The sequence below is a fragment of the Nannobrachium achirus genome (assembly GCF_963921795.1).
Source record: "Nannobrachium achirus genome assembly, chromosome: 1".
In the NCBI taxonomy this organism is placed as follows: domain Eukaryota; kingdom Metazoa; phylum Chordata; class Actinopteri; order Myctophiformes; family Myctophidae; genus Nannobrachium; species Nannobrachium achirus.
This window is the reverse complement of record NC_137810.1, coordinates 50168055-50187252: the sequence shown is the minus strand read 5'-3', so window position 1 is coordinate 50187252 and position 19198 is coordinate 50168055. Positions and strand designations below refer to the sequence as shown.

Sequence of the window (19198 nt, the reverse complement as noted above, 5' to 3'; positions counted from 1 at the left end):
CTTCCGTCGACACGTCCTGACGTGATGGCGTCGGGAGGGCGTGAGACGTTCTCCTCGGCGGAGCCGGAGGGGAAAACGAGCGCTCCTCTGGCCCCAGCGGGGCCGGGGGAGGAAGCGAACGTACCCCGGGAACCAGCGGGGCCGGGGGAGAAAACGAGCGCGCCTCGGGGACCGGCGGAGCCGGAGAGGAAAACAAGCGCTCCCGCTGCCGAGGGGCCGCCCGGGCGGGACGGCCGGAACGACGGACCGAGTGCACCTGAGGAGGAACGGTCACGTGGTTCGAAGCTAGCGGTGCTGGAACAGAGGGTAAAGGAACTTTTCTGACCTTTGCCCGAGGAGGGCCTAAAGGAAACGTCTCCAAAACCCGCGGAGACGGACGTTTTAACTTTAGCTCGTTTGGCCTGACTGAAAACGTCCCGAGAGGGCTCATAGATACCTTTAGCAGAGAGTCTTGCTCTGGAGAAAGGAGTGACCCTGGAACAGTTAGAGAGTGTGGAGGGGAAGCTATGCTGCTCTCTAGTGGAGAACCGTGAGAAAGAGGATTTACACTGGGAAAAAGCATCTGAATAGGCTGTGACCCTGTACCTTTTAGAGCAGCTGTGTGTGGACTGTGTGTCTGTGAAGTTAGCAGATTGTGAGGAAGAGCCCGAAGGGGCTGACAATCTAGAGCTACTTGTGTCGATCGTGCGAGAGGAGGAACCACACAGTTTTCTGGCACACACATTTTTACTGTCAGTTCTTGCGGAGACAATATTTTGACAGAACCAGCAGGAGGCCGAGTTACAGGTTTTGAATAAAACTAACTTTTTAATGACCCCTGCTTTCCCCTCCCCAGAGTGTCACTTGCGCTGAGACCTTCCGCGGCCCCTCGTGGAGCGGAAAGGCTGACGCTGGGGGTTTTCCTCCCTGGGCCTCTGAGTGGGCGGCTCCTGGCTTGGATGGCGGCGGGCCGTCTTGGAGGAAGACCTGGAGCTAGAGGAGGCCGAGGTCTTGGAGCCCTTACTCTTGTTCTGGGAGCGGGAGGCTCTTGGCTTGGAGGCTGCCTGGGCATAGGAGCCTCTAGTGGACTGCGGCGGGAACAGGGGGCCCCGGCTGGGAGGGGGGTCATCATGTCCTGTACAATCTCCAGGGTTTCCTTGCGGGCTGCCGCCTGTCTCTGGAAAACCTGGTAACCGTCCGCCAGGATCTCTCTGGGGGAGCTGGGGAGCTTGAGGAGCTCCTCTCTCTCCTCGAAGTCCTTGGCCGCGGCGACTGGGTAGAGCCAGCGGAGAGCCTGCTGTTGCATGATGAGGTCCATAGCACGACCTGCCCAGGAGATGGCATGGAAGTTGGCATCTATCAGGTGGTCCACCGAGGCCAGGAGTTCTGTGGCAACAGCAGGAGGCAGGGAGCCGGATGCATTCTGAATCTGTTTCTGAATGTAGGCTCCCAGGAGACCAGTGACGTTCAGGTCCCTAGCAGAGTGGCCGATGGACCTGTAGGTGTCACGTGCGCCCTTGGACATCTGGTCTTCAAAGCTGTCGACCAGCTTGGGGGCGGGTCTCAGGGTGAAGGGCCCCTTAGTAGCCTTGGGGTTCTTTTTGTAGAACTTGGCCTGAAGAGTAGTGGCCAGAGTCGGGCTGATCTTGGGGCAGGATGGGACTCCGATCTCTGGTCCTCCCACAAACTCCGAAGAATAGGGGAGTTTGTCTGGGTCCCAGTGCTTCTCCCAGGTTTCGTGCAGCGCCTCTTGGAAACCGGGGATCTGAGGAAGCATGCACATCACCTGCGGGGGGGGGGGGGGGGGGCTTGGCGAGCCTTCCCTAGGCGGTGCACCTTAGCCTTCTCTGCCTGTGGAGCGAAGGCAACAGGCAGGTCCAGGTAACTGGTGGCTCTCTCTAGTACACTCCAGGCCTCCGGAAGAGGAGGGGGGCCCTGGGAGGAGGAGCTCGCGTTGTTGAGTCTTGGAATGGCGCCTGAGGAGGCAGGAGCGGGACCCAAGGAGCTCAGAGAGGAGGTCTGAGAGGCAGAGAGGACCGCATCAGACCCAATAGCTCCCCCTGAAGGAGAGGGAGGGGGAGCCTGTCCCTCCGTGGACACCTGGGAGGCCGGCAGCTGACCAGAGGCAACAGGGGAGGAAGCGGAGCCTTCCTGCATAGCCTGCTCTGGAGCCCCCGCCGATGGGGGGGCGGCTGTTGGACCGGGGGCGGCAGCTCCAGCCGTGGCGGCAACCGAAGGGAAGACGGACAGGGGGGAATCAGTCTCGGGGATAGAGATGATGATCTCCGGTTCCACCGACTGTGTGTCCATCTGTTCCACTTGAGGAGCGTTATCCTCCTCACCCTCGACGACCTCCGCCCCAGCCTCCTCGTCGTCGTCGAATTCTTCATCCGACCAGCGTCTGAAGAGGCTCTGGGTGAAGTCTGGGCCTGAGTCACCGCTGCCCCCGCTGGTATAGGAGAGAGCGGGGGAGGGAGAACGGCGGCGCCGGGTGGGAGGTGTGGAGGATGAGGCCTGCATCCCCCGTCGTCCTGAAGAGGTACCGGGGGGAGAGGCAGGTGGTTCCACGGTCCCTGGAGAGGGGCCTGGCTGGAACGCCGCCATGATGTTGAAGAGACTAGCCGCTTGCGCGGCGTGTCGTTGCCTAATCAGCACCGGAGTGCGGAGGCATTCGCTGCAGTTCGGTTCGGGCAACAGGCTGTCGGCGGCGTGGGCCCAGTGCCTGCAGCGTACACAAAGTTGGTGCAAGTCCACCGACTCCAGGAGAAAGGGGCAACTCGGAGTGGTGCATGCACGGCCGGCGGGCGTGGAGCTAGCCGTAGCCATCACTGCTAACACAAGCTAACAAGCTAACAAGAAACGCTAACAAGGCTGCGAGCGTAAACAAGCTAACGAGGCTAGCGAGCTAACAGAGAACAATAACAGTAGAACGAAGAGAAGAATGGAATGAGTCTCGAAACCGGGTGGCTCGACCTTACTTGCCAAAGTCAGTTCAGACGAGACGAAATTCTTTCTCTTTGAGGAACGTAGATAAATACTTTAGGAACTTCTTAATGCTGAAAACTTCGTTGGAGCGAGTGAGTGAACAAACAATCCAGGTTGAAGCAGAAGCAGAAAAGAGGGGGAACATCCGGTGGATGGGGAATTTATATGGGTCCGCCTCTGGGCGGTTACGTCATTTGACGGACATACCCTGCGGCCAATGGGAATCGTCCTTCGGGAGTTTATGTGAGTGTTCTGATATCTAATGGAGCTGACTGCGTCATCCCATAGGAGTGGAGTGCTGACTGGAGATTCGTAAACAAACAGTAATTGAAAGAGAGAGAGAAAAATATATAGGCCTAAATTAATAATAATAATAAATTAATATATCCTACTAATAAAAAATAAAAATAAAAAAAAGTCTATCTGTCTGATATGACTGACATCACTGATACTAAACTGTGCCCAATTTGGAGATAACTGACATCACTGATACCGCTGCCTGTACTGCGCATGTGTCACCGCCATGGTAACAGCCGCATGCTGAAACAGTGCCCAAATATGGAGATGAATGACATCACCAATACGTCTGGGTTCTCCAACATTACTTCTGAGACATTCAATCCCTCATATACTGTATACCCCATAACCCAAACTCTGCACATAATTCGGAGCACATAATGTATTTTTGAACAGGCAAGGACTATGAATTAAAGATGAAAAAAAAAGGATGTATTAAAGGATGGCATATTAATACAAGACATGTACCTGTATGTGTGCAAAAAGACCATAAAAAACACAGGTCAGTTAGTCTGTGAGGTGGCAATAGTATTAGCTCTTATTCAGCATTCTAATAGCTGATAAATAAAAACTTGTCTTTTGGTGCTACTGTAGGCTCCTAGGGTGCTGCATTGTTCTCCGCTATTGAGCCTGGCTCTTGGACTGGTAACCTACGTGCCTTGTTATAATGCGGCCCAGGTTAACTCCTCCCGGCCGGATCGTACACTCCTACACTCCCGAATGCTCCTGTATCATTTGCCTGGAGTGGTTTAAACAGACCATGGTGTGTGGGAGTAGTGGTTTAAACAGACCATGGCTGGAGTGATGGAAGTCCCTGATTATATCGTTTCTCGTGTATGGCCATGGGGGGAGGAAGCTCACCTCACGTGCTGCTTCCTAAAATTAGGAGTGAGGTTATTTTCCTGGCACTACTTCGTTAGTAAAATTGGCTGTTTTTTTCAAAATGTCTTAAAGGACGACTTTACCACTTTTCAACCTATCTTCATATATTTGGTCCTCACTAATGTTCATGATAAAATAGCTCTTTTATTTTTCTACCAGTAACATCATCGATGGGGAATCCAAGCTAATAGAAGTGTCAGGAAAAGTTGCAATGTTATAATGGAAGCCATTGTTCTTGTGATAGTAAAAATACTAAATATAAAAAAGGAATCTTGTTTAGTGAGGACCAATTATATGAAGATAGGTTGAAAAGTGGTGATTTAGAAGACATTTATAGAATCGGGTCAAACATATTCAAAGACTTGCACAAATGTTCTAACCTGACTGCGCCAGATGGTGGCAGCAGTGCGTATGCCTGCATAACGCTCTGCCTTTACCATCTGAGATTGCTCGGGGAGAGTTGATAACACTCGTAAAGTCCCGGGCGGGACGAATCAGCGGCAGCTACAGGCGGGCTCTGAGCGGCTCTGAGCCAATAGAGTCTGATTGCAGACCACGTGGAAACCCAGGAGGGGGATTCTGGGTGTAACGTCATGCAGACAGGCCAATATGAGTGGTTGGAATTGGCACTCCCAGACTGTGATAGAGACGGCCCCATCCAATCACCTGCTAAAGAATTTGAAAAAATGGCCCAGCCCTTACATCGGGTCTGCCCGAGCAATCCCAGATGTAAGGCAGAGCGTTATGCAGGCATACGCACTGCTGCCACTATCTGGCGCAGTCAGGTTACAAATGTTCATGATTTTTCAAAAATAGCAGATCTACAAGAAAAGTCAAAAGTCACTCCCAAGTTACGAGCCAGCGGGCCGCATGCCCAACATTATTGGATAAGCTACCAAGTTGCGGGTTGTGTGTGTGTGTGTGTGTGTGTGTGAGTGTGCCTCAACAGCGCCACTTGCCCAGGCCTACCACTGGTCACCCAGTGGTATTGCAGCTCATGCTACAAAGTTACAAACATAGTTACAGTACATACATGCACAGTCATAGGAGACGGTGTGACCACCACTCAAGAAATCACAAAATAGTTAATAGACACTAGGCAGTGTCAGGACTGAACGGAAATACTGGAATGGACGGACAGCTAAAAATAACTGGAGAAAACTATAGTGTTAAAAGCATGAGTATGGAGGAAGTACGGGGCTTGGGAGCAGGTGAGATACAATTAGAAAGCACAAGATCAAGTATACTGTATGTCCCTTTGAGTTAAGACTATTAACATACTACAGGATTGGTCTGTAGTGAAGCCTCAGCACTGACAGCAGTTTAAGAGTCGCAGCCTTCCTGATACCATTTTAAAGCAATTTTCTCCTGCCATTGCCATAAAACATCATCAAGTTATCCATTAATCTCACTCACGTGAAGGTGTGTTTGTGTGTGTGTGTGTGTGTGTGTGTGTGTGTGTGTGTGTGTCTGTGTGTGTGTGTGTGTGTGTGTGTGTGTGTGTGTGTGTGTGTGATAAACATTTTTTTTGTAAATTACCTTTCAGTTCTGATAAGATAAGGAATTCCCATGTGATCTCATAAGAAAGACTCAATTCCCTGTTGGCTCATCAGACAAAATACGGTAACTCATAAAGTGACAAAGAGATTTGAAAATATAATTGAATAGTGAGGAAAAATAACATTTAACTTGTAGGCCTATATTTACAAGTTTAACATAGGAAGCCCAAATGGCTGTACAAATAAAAAATTGCACACAAGTGAATTCATTTTCACATTTTATTAAATTTCTCAGTATGAGAAATATTCATATAGGCCTACTAAACACTAGAAGGCCCCAAAATATCCTGAAATAACACAACAGAGAGAGCGATACAGTATGTATAGTCTTATTTTATATTTAACCTGGACTTGCTGCTCAGCTGCAATAGTAACACAAATGTGGGTCAAACTTTACAAGTAGTCAATATTCGTGGTTACTGCCTGTGCGTATGTCGGTATTTGTATGTATGCATATGCACACACACACACACACACACACACAAACTTAAACACACATGTGTGCAAGTGCATGTACTTGCAGACTTGCATACCCATGGATGATGACATGAGAGTGGACTTCACCCCTCCCTCATGCAGTCATGCCCCATGGGAGGGTTGAAGAAGAGTGTCTCTCTCTCTCTCTCTCTCACACACACACATAGTCATAAGATCAAACAGGCACCTGTTATGGCCCGATATGCTCTCCTGATCTCTGTCACACTGACTGGAGCCCATGCCGCTGACAAATCGATGGCTGGCTGCTATTTTTAGGACCTCCTAATCATGCTGACTCTTTACTTCATTTTTGCACATGTGAGGTGGAGGGGTTGTCTCAATATTTGCTGAGATATTTTAGCAAAAGCCGGGTGGAGGTAAAAACTCAGCTGCAATTCAGTAGGACTATACTGTATGCTCAAATACCCTTGCGGCCAAGTGTGGGCCAGACCAAGCGAGCACTGGTGAGCATAAGATTGCAATATGCCATGGTGTCACTTGGCGTGTCATGTCATGTCACTACGTGGATGCAAACCATAGTTCGTTTGCATCCCTATAATTTATTGTTGGAGAAGAACTCTACTACTTTCCGCAGCATCAGGAAGCACTAGTGACAGATGGCCGGGAAATGTGAAGTTAGTGTGCTTCCCGCAGAGTCTGCCACTATCAAGGGCAAACTGTGTCATGACAAAGTGACTATTCCTCAGCGAGTGCATAGCTATACTGTACGTGAGGGATGCACCGCCACACAGCTGAGAAGTATAACACAATAAAAAGGCAAAGCCATCCCACAACATTTCACAACCAACATTATAAGCAAACATATTCTTACGTAAAACCAGGGGAAATTAGACAATGCAACACAGAGTAAACCTTGGGTGAATGATTGTCAGGGATAGCTTTAACCCCTTTAGACACTGTGTGTGGGCGGGGTCTTTGATGTGTCTCTGACCTTGTGTGGAAAATCACGTTAATTATACTTGACACAGGAAATGACCCCCAGATGATATGCCTTTCGAGCAGTGCAGGACAAATGCATTCATACGGCAAGTTCATCACTTCATGTTGAACTGCAAGGTACATTTTTGGATCACTGTCTGTATATTCACAAAGCCCAGCTGGATTATTGATCTTGGTGCATTATTGCACTTTCAGGCAGCGAGACTCGGACACCAGCTGATAGGCAGCAGGAGAGGTCTGGTTGATCATTAACCTGCTAGTTTGATTTATTTTGTACAGAGATGCTGGCACTGGCAGGCAAGCATTTCACTTCCTTCCAGGAGTCGAGTCCTCTCAGTCTCTCCAGACCTGTCCTGGTTTCCAGTCCAACGATGCACGCCTGTCACAGCTCTTTTCCCAGGTGAGTCCATGTGAAAGTATAGTGGAGATAGATATCAATGCTTTGGTACTATCTCTACCACTGGTAGAGATGGTGTTGTACAGGGTCATGGGGGCATGTTGGGGATAGAATAGGCTATAGCGTGAACCTGTGTAATTAGTACTAAGTAATAGGAAGTTTGATGTTGATTAAACTGTTGGGAGAATGATACCATTGTGTTTTTCGTGACATTTTAAGCATATCCAATGATGGCCTTTTATAGCATTAGAAAGACAGAAATGAAGTGGTTTTATGGTAGTCCAACATAATTATTCTAAATACATGACTTAAACTCAACAATGCTCTGACATCACGCTCTGACATCACTGTGATGTCAGGGGAACCACACTAACAGAATCACTTTTATGCCCATATATGGAGATCCCTGATGTCATCAATATTAAGCCCATATCTGTGAATGCCAATATACAGTATATACATGTCAGTCTAACCTATAGCCTATACATGTCAGTCTAACCAGTGTGGCACGTTCTACAGACAGGGATCTCCATATATGGGCATTGTATGTATGATGTCAGACGTCATAGATGTCATAGGACGTCATTTCACATAACGGGTTAGTAACGAGTAAGCATGACACGAATAGCTCAGATTTTGCCTATGTTCTTAGCTGCTTCCCCTGCCGTTACTGTATTTACACAATGTACAGTTGTATGAAACAACATTTATTTTTTGTAGAACCGCCGATCCAATCATCCAACCAATATGCCCATAGCTCCATGTACATGGATCTCCATATATGGGTAACTAGTCCGATATATATTAATAACGAATTCCGTCATGCGCGACCTTGCCCTTTAGGGCTTTAAATTTTACTGCGTCTTACTGGTTATGATGGGTATCATTGCACCAGCTATCACTAATGTGTCAGAAAATGATTTTGTTAGAACTGTGTATAGGTGTGACAATCCCATGAAATAACCCAACAAGATGATCTGTCCATCTTATCTCACAAATCATTAGTTTTGTTTGTCAATATCTCGATACTGACTATCTCACAAATCATTAGTTTTGTTTGTCAATATCTCGATACTGACTATAGTGGTAAAGTTGATCTTTTACAGGGATTTGCTGTATATCTGTAATAACCTGCGTGTGTCACTCATTTTACAGACAAAGCCAACTCTCTGAGGGTCCGGCGGATCAGGGCTATCTAGGGCAACCAACAACCTTGGTATGCACACCAGAACAATCAGCACCCACCATCACCAGCTGCCATGCTGCACTCACAAGCTCAAGAACCATTTTAAACTAAATCTGCAGTCCACGTAACTTTCTTTCTTCATTATCCATCATTTGATTGCGGGGAGAACACTTGTGCTTGAGTATAAGAGAAATTGTCCGTACAGTATATGACAGGGGTCTTCAACAGGGGGTCCAGAGTTACTACAGGGGGGCCGCCAAAACCTTGTGTGATAGGATAATTATTTTAAATTAACAACTTGAACACTTGCATCGCTATACTCTGAGGAGAACTTTAGCAAAAAAAATAGCAGATCTACAAGCTCTCAACGCCTCGCAGCTCTCTAGGTTTGGTGTAGAGGTAAAAAAAAGAGCAGACCAAGTACAGAGTGAAAGGTCAAGTTTACTAAGTATCGACTATTTAAGATTTTAACACATTTATACAATATACTGTATAGTGGGGGTCCCTGCTTCATCTCCCTCTCAGCTAAGGGGTGCTTGGCCTGAAAACGTTGAAGACCCCTGGTATATGATATGAAAGATATTCTAGATACGGTACCTGAAGCAAGCATCCGTATGTATTCCGTGCACCGTTTGCTTGAGTAAAATTGGTGACCATTACTTTTATTGGGGTCCCATTCTGATCAACAGAGCATTGCCGCTACAGATAACACATTTCCTTACATTTATCACAATACGTGGCCTACATATCATCAATGTGTGTTATGAGGGCAAAGGGCCTATAACAATAGGTCATCTGACCACAAGGCATTGATTTATTGGACACCCTTGTCCTTTTTTTTGCAGTTTTCTTATCCTCTTTTCACAATCCTTTGCCCTCTTCACCTCCATGGTTTTCCTCTCTATATTTTCAGGAATCCCCACAGCTATGTCCAGCCATGAGTCACAGAGACTGGCACTGTCCAGTGTGCCTGCAGACCGCCACCTTTCCTGTCCAGACAAACTGTGGCCATCTGTTCTGTGGTAAGAACACGATCACGCGCACGCTGAGGGCTGAAGAATAGATGATTTACTGTACTAGTCGGGGACCGGCAAACTCTGTTTGCCTGCTGTGTCCATTTATGCCCATATATGGAGATCTCTACAGACACAGTGCCGGTTCCGGAAAACTGATGTCAGACATCAGCCCCGTATACAGGCATCCATTTTATGCCCATATATGGAGATCTCTGTGAATGCCCTACCCTTTAATGCAAACCCCATTATACCTGTTGTCATAAGACCCGTTTTGACCATAATGTTTGCCTGTGTCCATTTATGCCCATATATGGAGATATTTGTATCTGTCTGTCTGCGTCCATTTTATGCCCATATATGGAGATCTCTGTATCTGTCTGTCTGTTTCCCTTTCATGCCCATATATGAATATCTCTGTCGCTTTTTGTTTGTTTCTTCTTTAAGCAGAATACACAGATGTCAGCAGCTAGATCTGTGACATCAGAACACGTCATACTGATGACATTCAATACGTAACCATGGCATTTTTTGTTGACTCATATGTGGCGTACGTGATGTCAGAGTCTTTGAAGAAGTGATGTCAGAATGAGTCAGCGCTTGCGCCGGTTTCCTCAGAAACAGCCTGATGTCAATAATCAGCTCCGCATACGGTGATTCCGAACGTTTCGCGCCGGTTCGGGAAAACCGGGCGTTGTGGCGGGTCGAGGCCTGGCACGGCACTCCGCGCCGCGGCGGGGAACGCGCATTCTTGCATTTATTGTAAGATGTCAAGATCAGGGAAGGCTTTCAGCCATACACTTTCTTTGATCCTTCAGTGCCCCCTCCCCATCCACATATTCCTGTGGGCAGTGGTGTAAATTTGCAACGAAGTAATTTTACTTAAGTAGGCTACTTTACTTAGGTACAGTTTTGAGGTATTTGTACTTTACTTGGGTATTTCCAATTTCCAATACTTTCACTTCTACTCCATTACATCTTGAATCCAAATATTGTACTTTTACTACTCCATTTATTTGAAAACTATAGTTGCTAGTTACTTTGCTGATATAAATTAGAATATGTTAAAACATACATAAACCACTTTAGCCCTATTTTATACCTTGGCTATTTGAAAACACCCGATCTACAAGCTCACAACGTGTCGCATCGCGACACGTTGTGAGCTTGTAGATCTGCTATTTTCAAACATTTTGTACTTTTACTTTTAGTACTTTAAGAACATTTTGATGCCAATACTTTTGTACTTTAGTCAAGTCAATTTTTAATTCTGGACTTCTACTTGTAACAGAGTACTCCTACAATGCAGTATTGATACTTAAACTAGAAAATGTCAGTACTTTTCCCACCACTGCCTGTGAGGAGGGGGGGGGGGGGGGGGGGGAGGATTTCTCCTTTTCATTAGTATTTGATCACCCATTAATTTATTTATTAGTCAAACCAGTCAGTTGTACTGGTGGTCACTTATCACTGACCAGTGGTGCAAACTGTGCATCCAACATGCTGGTGAAATGTGACCCGAGCTTTGAGGTCTGCGTTTTGTGTTTCTAATAATTAACTGTTGCCATAGGATTCTCAACTCAAGCACTAACCGGATGGAGTTAATGCAAAGTATGCTTCTCCTCCACTCCCCCCCCCTAAAAAAAACATAAACTGTAGCATCCACATCAACAACAAGTACAAGTACAAAGGTGCAGTTCAAACTGTATATTCTGTTGCTTGAATTGGTTCACTCATTAAACTGCATAATGTATTTATAATGTCATGATATTTATACTGTATTTCAAAAGTTGAGCCTCTCCCACATTTACGGAGACACATTTGACATGCATGTCACAGCCAATCAGAGTGAAGGGTAAAAGTTACAAGTAAAAGTAAAAATCACACCCAATGTGAAGTGAGCGGTGGGCGTGCTTGCATAACATCTTCAGACAAGGATTTAAGTCTAGGATGTACAGGCTATGCTACACACACACATTTTGCTATGGCAAAACGCTGAGGAAAAAGGCTACAGACATACGACATATGACATCACTAGACAAACATGATGCTACGCACACACATTTTACTATGGCAAAACGCTGAGGAAAAAGGCTACGGACACACGCACAGCCGCTTATAGGAGCGGTTTGCACCTCTCAAAAAGTCAGGAATTCAAAATGTACTTGAGTGAAAGTACAAAAGTATTGGTACTCTTTCCACCACTACTTTTGTCTTGCCTTCACCTTTCATACAAACCAACACAATTGGCCCTTCACCTATCCTACTTAGCCTACCCCTGCCTTAGCCTGAGCTCATAAATGGTGAACCATAAAAAACCCAGGGCTCTCAAATCTCCAGGCCTCTACTAGTGTCACCGTTTTTGTGGTCAAAATTGTGGTCAAAATTCAACACATTGAGTTTTTTTGTAAATCAAAAGAATAAACATTACAACAATCGTAATAGCTCATAACATAATATAGTGCAAATACCTATGCAAATTAAATTAAAAGGAGTTCACCTGATCTCCAAGTGCATATCATCATCAAGGCTATATACTGTACAGTACTATAGTTATGTCCTTGCCACAGCTGGCTTAGATTTTAATCCCACCCTATAGGCCTTCATGCCACCCCCTCCCATTCCTCTCTCTTTAATCACTATCACTGTCAAATAAAGAAGACACCACCTTCCCCAAATAGATCAAATAAAAAGTGTTTACGTGTGAATTCTTTCATCCTTGCAGCTCCCTGTCTGATTGCCTACTGGAGGCATGGGTCCTGGTTGGATGCCATCAGTTGCCCTCTCTGTAGACAGAAGGTACTGCATATGCATGACACACTTTATATATCACAGCTACATTATAGCACAGCAAAATAACTAGATTATATAACTATAACATTATGTCGAAGTGCAATTTAAACGGCATGGGATTAATTTAAAGGTAGGGTAAGGTGATATCGTTTGGTTAAAACAAAACGTTTTCTTCGTTGAAAGGTTTTCACTTTATTCTGATAGTAATCATTGCTATAGGCCTAGTGCAGGGGTCTCCAACGTTTTCAGGCCAAGGACCCCTTAGCTGAGAGAGATGAAGTAGGGACCCCACTACATATTGTTTAAAATGTGTGAAACTTTCATCAATAGAGATAGATTCATAGACATGTGTGACAGCACTGTCATCAGTCTATGTTGGATTCGTGTTTTTATTCATGTAACCTAACCGAGAATTGCCGATCAACAAGCTTGTAGATATGCTATTTTTGGCTAAAGTTCTCTGCAGAATAGTCATGAGAGGGTTCAAGTTGTTAATTTTAAAGAATGAGCCTATCACAAAGCTTTAGCGGCCCCTCTGTAGTAACACTGAGGACCCCCTAGGGGTCCCGGACCCCCTGTTGACACAGTAACAGTCTCTTCAGCACCTTAATAAACAGAAAAAATATTTTCAGGTGGGTTGAGAAATCTGGCCAATCAGGAGAGAGTACCCAATAGCCATTCATGAGCTTCAATTATACTAGAGGTGCGGGCCGCTACACAGCCCCTAGCCTAGGGTCCCTTCACTTTTCTGTGTTTGATCTGGTCGGGAGCAGAAACCACTTTACGTCATGTTGTAGTCCTAGACGGACTACACTTTGGCCGGAACTATCAAACCGGATTCAGTTTTAACTCAAAATATCCCCCTAAAGAGCTGTAGAGACATGGAGACTTCTGTTACTGAACAAACACTCTACAGCAGGGGTCTCCAACAGGGGGTCTGGGACCCCTAGGGAGTCCTCAGAGTTACTGTAGGGAGTCCCTATTCTGTTTGGAACATTAGCCAAGCATAGCCGATCTACTTGCTCACAAGGCCTCGATTGGCGTAAAGTGATATGATAGTGTTGTCAAACAAGTCTACGCTGTCTAAGAAATCCATGAACACAATTGTATACACTACGTAGTGGGGGGGGGGGGGGGGGGGGGGGGGGACCTTGGCCTGAAAACGTTGAAGACCCCTGCTCTACAGCAATACTAGAAAACAGAGCTAAACACTTTAACTAAATAAATATCACTTACCCTACCTTTAAGAACAGCCGTGTACATTCACGGAATTTAAAAAAGGAAGGTTTCTGTCTTTTAGGTCAGCGTGATATGCCACCTCTTCAGCGAGAGTCGGTCAGACAGACAGTCAAAGGAAGTACTGGGTGAAATCACAGACTACAACAAACGCTATTCTGGAGCGCCTAGAAGGGTCAGTATTACATCTCGAGCCAAATGTATATTTTGTCACACCATGTTGCTGCTTGCTGAAAATGACTCAATGAATGAATCAAACCAAAAGCAACAGCACACGACAGACACAACCTTTACTCTCGCCATTTAGAATAGTGGTGTTCAATTCCAGTGCTAAGTACCCAGAGCACTACTGGTGGTCCTTTTAGCCAACTAATCAGTCCGGTTACGAATCCATGGTGGAATGAATGATGGGGCCAGAGCACACAGCCACTGGGCTGGAGTCCATTCTCATCTCTTCACAGTACATTTTCCACATCACTCCCCAGCCCAGCTCATGCACTCACCATGTTTTTGTGCAAACGTATCAGGTGATGTGGTTCACTTGAATGTGACATATTAGAATACATTGGAGTTCCCTAAATCGTAGGTGAGAATTCCCTCACCATCTCCTCTGACAATGGCTTTGTTCATGGGAATACAGCTTAAGTAGCATCATGACACAGAAGCAGTATTGTCCTCTGCTGCAATATGAAACTCCATGTAGTACAGATGTCAGTCACACCCACTCCCTAAAGCTGACACACTTACTGTGGCATCTCCTTGTCCTGGAAATGCAGTTTCCTTTGCTAAATGTTCGCTAAACTATTCACTCAAATAAGGTTTGGAAGAAAACATTCCATTTCTACATTCCAGTCCATACAAAATATAAAACAACTGACTTTTGCCATCATTACTAATGAAGAGTAGGTATTTTCCATTCTACTATTCTGACACTATGTGGAACGCCCTACCACCAGCCATCAAACTTTACGACTCCCTGTCATCATTCAAAACCACCTTAAAAGAGCACCGATTGTATTGTTATGTCTACATGTCTTGATGATGAATTGAATTGACATAGGACCACAATGGAAACCTTATCCTTTTAGCTTTGCTTGCATACCGGTAAATTGTACGTGGTGTACCGTTTGCAACTTGTTAATAAAGTATTCAGTCAATAAAAAAAGGGTGTAAGTGATGCAAGTTTTAGATAAAGGTACCATAAAAATGCAGTTCATTTATCGGTGATGTGTGCCATCCTGACCTGCCCTTTCTACTGTCCATCTCCTAGATAACAGACTACCTGTGCGACACACCCTTGTTCCTACAGCTACTGGCCCGTGGCCTGGGCACCATGGGAGGACTGGTGTGGCTGTTTTTCTTCAGGGTGGCTCTGTGCTGTGTGGGGACCATGGTCTCCTTCTCGTCCCCTGCCCTGGAGCCTGTCTCCTCACCGGCGAACACAGCCATAGAGACAGACCCTTCTCTCTGTGGGCTCCTGGGTGTTCTGGACGACCTCGTGGTGGTCATTTTGCTCCTCAACTGCGTTATAAACATTTTCCAGCAGATGGGGCCAGAGAGAGGACATGCAACGCAAGCTACAGCCGCTCGTGGAGTTCTGGGGAACTCACTGTAGTTGAATGGTCCTAGTCAGTGGTTGCTTGACATGGACATTTGATCGTTGGATTTCTCCAACATGGTTTCACCTGCAACACACTGGTCAGTGCATGCAGGCATATGGACAGCAGCAGCACATCGTGCAGCTAGGAGATGTAAGCATGGTCATCTCAGATTATAGGTCTGGTTCAAGCAAAGTAAAGTGTTTACAAAAATAATCCTATAAGAGAAAAAAAAAGGTATCTACAACTACATTACAGTGTAATTGAGTGTACTGACAACCATAGTTACAATTTACATACCGAAGCGGTTGGTCTGTCTGGTAAAAGGGACCTGTACCACATCTATAATAGTATAATGGTTCTTCTACTGATCCATCTGGATAGCTTGTAATGCTTGTCTTCTATCAAAACAGTACCTTCTTCTATCCTACGTGGTTCTCAACCTGTAGTTCGGTTTAAAACCTCTAAAATGAAAATGAAAACATTGTCCAAATTGTCAAATATCAGAGGCAGAAATTGTGAAAATGGCGTTGTGAGCATGTAGATCTGCTATTATCACAATAGAACTATGTTATACAAAATGTAATGCCTCAACTTTTAGTGCTCGTCAGGATGGCGTCCCCAGTTAAAATATGATTATTTCGGGGGTCGCGGCCTGAAAAGGTTGAGAACCACTGTTCTATCCTACCTGGAAATCTAGTGCTGCTATTTTCTAATCTTCCAGGACAGCTACCACTGCTGCTTTTCTATGCAACCAGCCTCCCTTGTATACCGTTGGCTTTATATCATATCTACTGGTTTTCCATCCTGTACTGCTGTTTTTATATCCTACGAAAACCTATTGTGCTGCTATTTTTCTAACTAGCAGCACTTTAGTTAAAAGCTACCATTATAAGTGCTGGTTTTTTGATTTACCCAGGAAGCTAAAAATGCCTTCACCTCGTTTCCCAGCTCAAACTAGTCCCCAGTTAGAATAGCATGATAAGTATACCAACTATCAAGTGAATGCAATTATCATATAGGTAGGATCGAAAACTAGCAATGCTAGAGGACCAGTTAGCTAGTCGGCCACGGACCTAAACTAGCAGATCTACCATTCCTTTTTTCTATTATCACTAGAATGACAAAGTATCTTTTCCTGTTGTTCCTTCCTATGTTGTGTTATTTCTTCCTTTGGGTGTCGGTGAAGCTACAGTACTGTATCTTTATATGTAGCCATTTTTCTTGTCTCTTCCTTAAAGTGCAATACCCTGACATAGTTTTAATTTCTAATTAGTAATTATTGCTACCCAGGGCATTACACTAAAAACAAATGCAACTTTTCATGTGAAATGATGTATATTTGTATATTCTACAATAAATACTATTTATTATCTTTCCATATCCTAAAATATGTGTTCCACACACAGTCCAGTCCCATATGTACTAGAAATATTTTATTCTTTCACAAGTTCAAGTTTTGGCAGGGTTCAGCAGTGAGTTAATCATATTCATCAAAAGTTATACAGGACCAATCAGGTACTCTTCTTAAATGTAGTGTAACTTAGTATAGACCTGATTGGTAAAACAATTTTAGAAAATACACAGTTAATGGCAATAGAAACTCATGGAATGTATACAAAGTCAGCAAGATCATCTTCTCAAAGTTATAACAACAATAATGATGTAACAAGTCGATAACCGCAGAACGCAAATTCAATTATTGTTTCAAAAGGAGACACAAATCTGACAGGTGTGAGTAACTTTCTGTACTACAAAATGATTCTCTTGTGCAATACAACACTGACCGTACCATGTCCATACCGCTGAACATCATCACTTGGCATTGTTACTGCACCACGCGGCTGCATTCTTGAACATACGCAGCCAGGGCGACGGGCTGAGGGAGGGACGGAACTCACGGGGGGCCCAGGGCCACTGCCAGCCCAGGACGCAGCGCTCCGGGTGAGGCATCATGGCCAGGTGTCTCCCGTCCTTGGAGCAGAGGCCTGCCAGACCGCGTGGAGAGCCGTTGGGGTTCATCGGGTACTGCTCGGTGGGATGACCCTGGTCGTCCAGGTAGCGGAGAGGAGCCAGCCCTCCGGAGACGATCTGCTCCTGGGCATGGGAGGAACGGAACTGCATCTGACCTGGAGGGGAAGGAAAAGAGGTCAGTACGACTGCACTGGGCCCAACACTGGATCTGACAGGTTTTACCAAATTGAAACCAAACACTCTCCGTTGAAGATAATAACTTCCACCTGATTGATATATATATTATATATATATTTAAACTGTGGAAATAGCTGAACTACAAGCTCACAACGCTGTTGTGAGCTTGTAGTTTGGCTATTTTCACATTTGCCACTTTGGCACTTTGGCAAATAACTTTGGTGTAGAGGGGAAAAAGAGCAGACTAAGTAAAGAGTGAAAGGTCAAGTTTATTATGTATTGACCGTTCAAGTGGTTAAATATCTGAAAACACAAAATGACATGAATCCAAAATACATTGATGATTGTGCTGTCAAACGATGAAACTATATGGAATCTACGAAAAAGTTGTGGGGGTCCCTGCTTCATCTCTCTCAGCTATAAGGGGTCCTTGGTTGAAGACCCCTGATATACAGTATAAAGAAAACCAAGTGCTAGCGTCAGGACAGGAACTCTGCTTGGTACTTCCTCTACCTACCTTCTCCATGTGCGACCCACACTCCCAGGGCTGAGCCCTCCATGCCTTGGAGCCAGACGGACGGTGAGGCCTGGATCCCCACGCAGACGAACCGAGACTCAAACCGGCCAGACTTGTTGTGGGTCAGAACCACGTCGGATTCTGGGAAAGGAAGAAAAAGGCACACTATATGATGAGAGCCCCCAAAGTAATGAGCAGAGTTAGTTCAACAGAAGACATTTGCAGTCATAATGGTACCAGTTAATTATTGTGAGCTGCAACGACCGACTATCCACCCCCCCCCTCCCCTTCAGGGATCATTATAGTTTTATCTCATCTTACTGAAGAGTATTATCATGCAGAACAGTGCTCCATTAACATTTACACCAACACTTTTTTCACTTAACATTTCCTTCCCTTCTCGCCATCTTCCGTCTCTTACCTCCTCCGTCTTGGCTCTCTCCAACCCAGCCCAGCAGGGCCAACAGCTGGCAGCCGTTGCACACGCCCAGGCTCAGCGTGTCGCCCCGACGGCGGAAGCGCTCAAACTCTGCCTTGGCCCGGGGGTTGTACGCCACGGTGGCAGCCCAGCCTTTAATGAACACACGTGACATACAGTGTCAGAAGTGTCTGCGTGTCTTCCTTCTGCAGATGAATGTCTGTGTATTGCGTGTGTGCAGGGGCGTCACAAGTGGGGGGGAAAGTGGGACTGAGTTACTAAGGGCCCAAGGTGGAGGGGCCTCCATTATTTTATACTTTAGCGATTGAATAACAGAAGATCTACAAGCTCACAGCGCGGCACCGAGTGCCGCGCTGCGAACTTGTAGATCTGCTATTTGTGGGGTTGTCCCTGGAACTAAATATTTTGAGATGGGGGTCCGTGGCCAAATACATATATTTTGGGGTTCCTTCACATATAAAGGTTTGAGCACCACTGACATAGAAACATAGGTTTTCCAAATAACCTTAGAAGGATTTGAAATATTCAAAGATTTTCACGATTTTTCAAAAATAGCAGATCTACAAGCTGTATATCTGCTATTTTTCAATAGTTAAAGGGATATTCCACTTTCAAAAAAAACTTTTGGTCACTTTATCATCTAATCAGGCTTTTATGAACACCCTGAACAGTTTTTAATTTACTTTATTCAATATTTAAATATTTGATGTAAATGTTATCTGTCACCCC

General features: G+C 45.4%; 2 protein-coding genes across 3 annotated transcripts in view; one reads left to right on the top strand and one right to left on the bottom strand.

The window, feature by feature from the left end:
- Positions 1-7423: 7423 nt before the first annotated feature.
- The window catches only part of LOC308292628 (E3 ubiquitin-protein ligase RNF170), a 484996-nt gene continuing 473221 nt past the window's right edge, over positions 7424-19198 (top strand). The window contains exons 1-6 of one of the 2 annotated variants that reach the window (XR_013962417.1): positions 7424-7539; positions 8692-8752; positions 9636-9744; positions 12461-12534; positions 13829-13939; positions 15035-15810. Coding sequence is in view for 1 of the 2 variants with exons in the window: in XM_080735019.1 (XP_080591145.1) it covers positions 7511-7539; positions 8692-8752; positions 9636-9744; positions 12461-12534; positions 13829-13939; positions 15035-15379 (729 nt within the window). In the remaining variant the exon portion in view is untranslated. Of the gene's footprint in view, positions 7540-8691; positions 8753-9635; positions 9745-12460; positions 12535-13828; positions 13940-15034; positions 16742-19198 lie in introns of those variants that run through there. The other variant, XM_080735019.1, reaches the window with a different exon arrangement.
- The window catches only part of pfas (phosphoribosylformylglycinamidine synthase), a 40576-nt gene continuing 38231 nt past the window's right edge, over positions 16854-19198 (bottom strand). The window contains exons 26-28 of the mRNA XM_080725203.1: positions 18452-18601; positions 18031-18171; positions 16854-17491 (exon numbers count right to left, since the gene is read on the bottom strand). Coding sequence (XP_080581329.1) covers positions 17178-17491; positions 18031-18171; positions 18452-18601 — 605 coding nt within the window. The 3' untranslated portion in view covers positions 16854-17177. The remainder of the gene's footprint in view (positions 17492-18030; positions 18172-18451; positions 18602-19198) is intronic.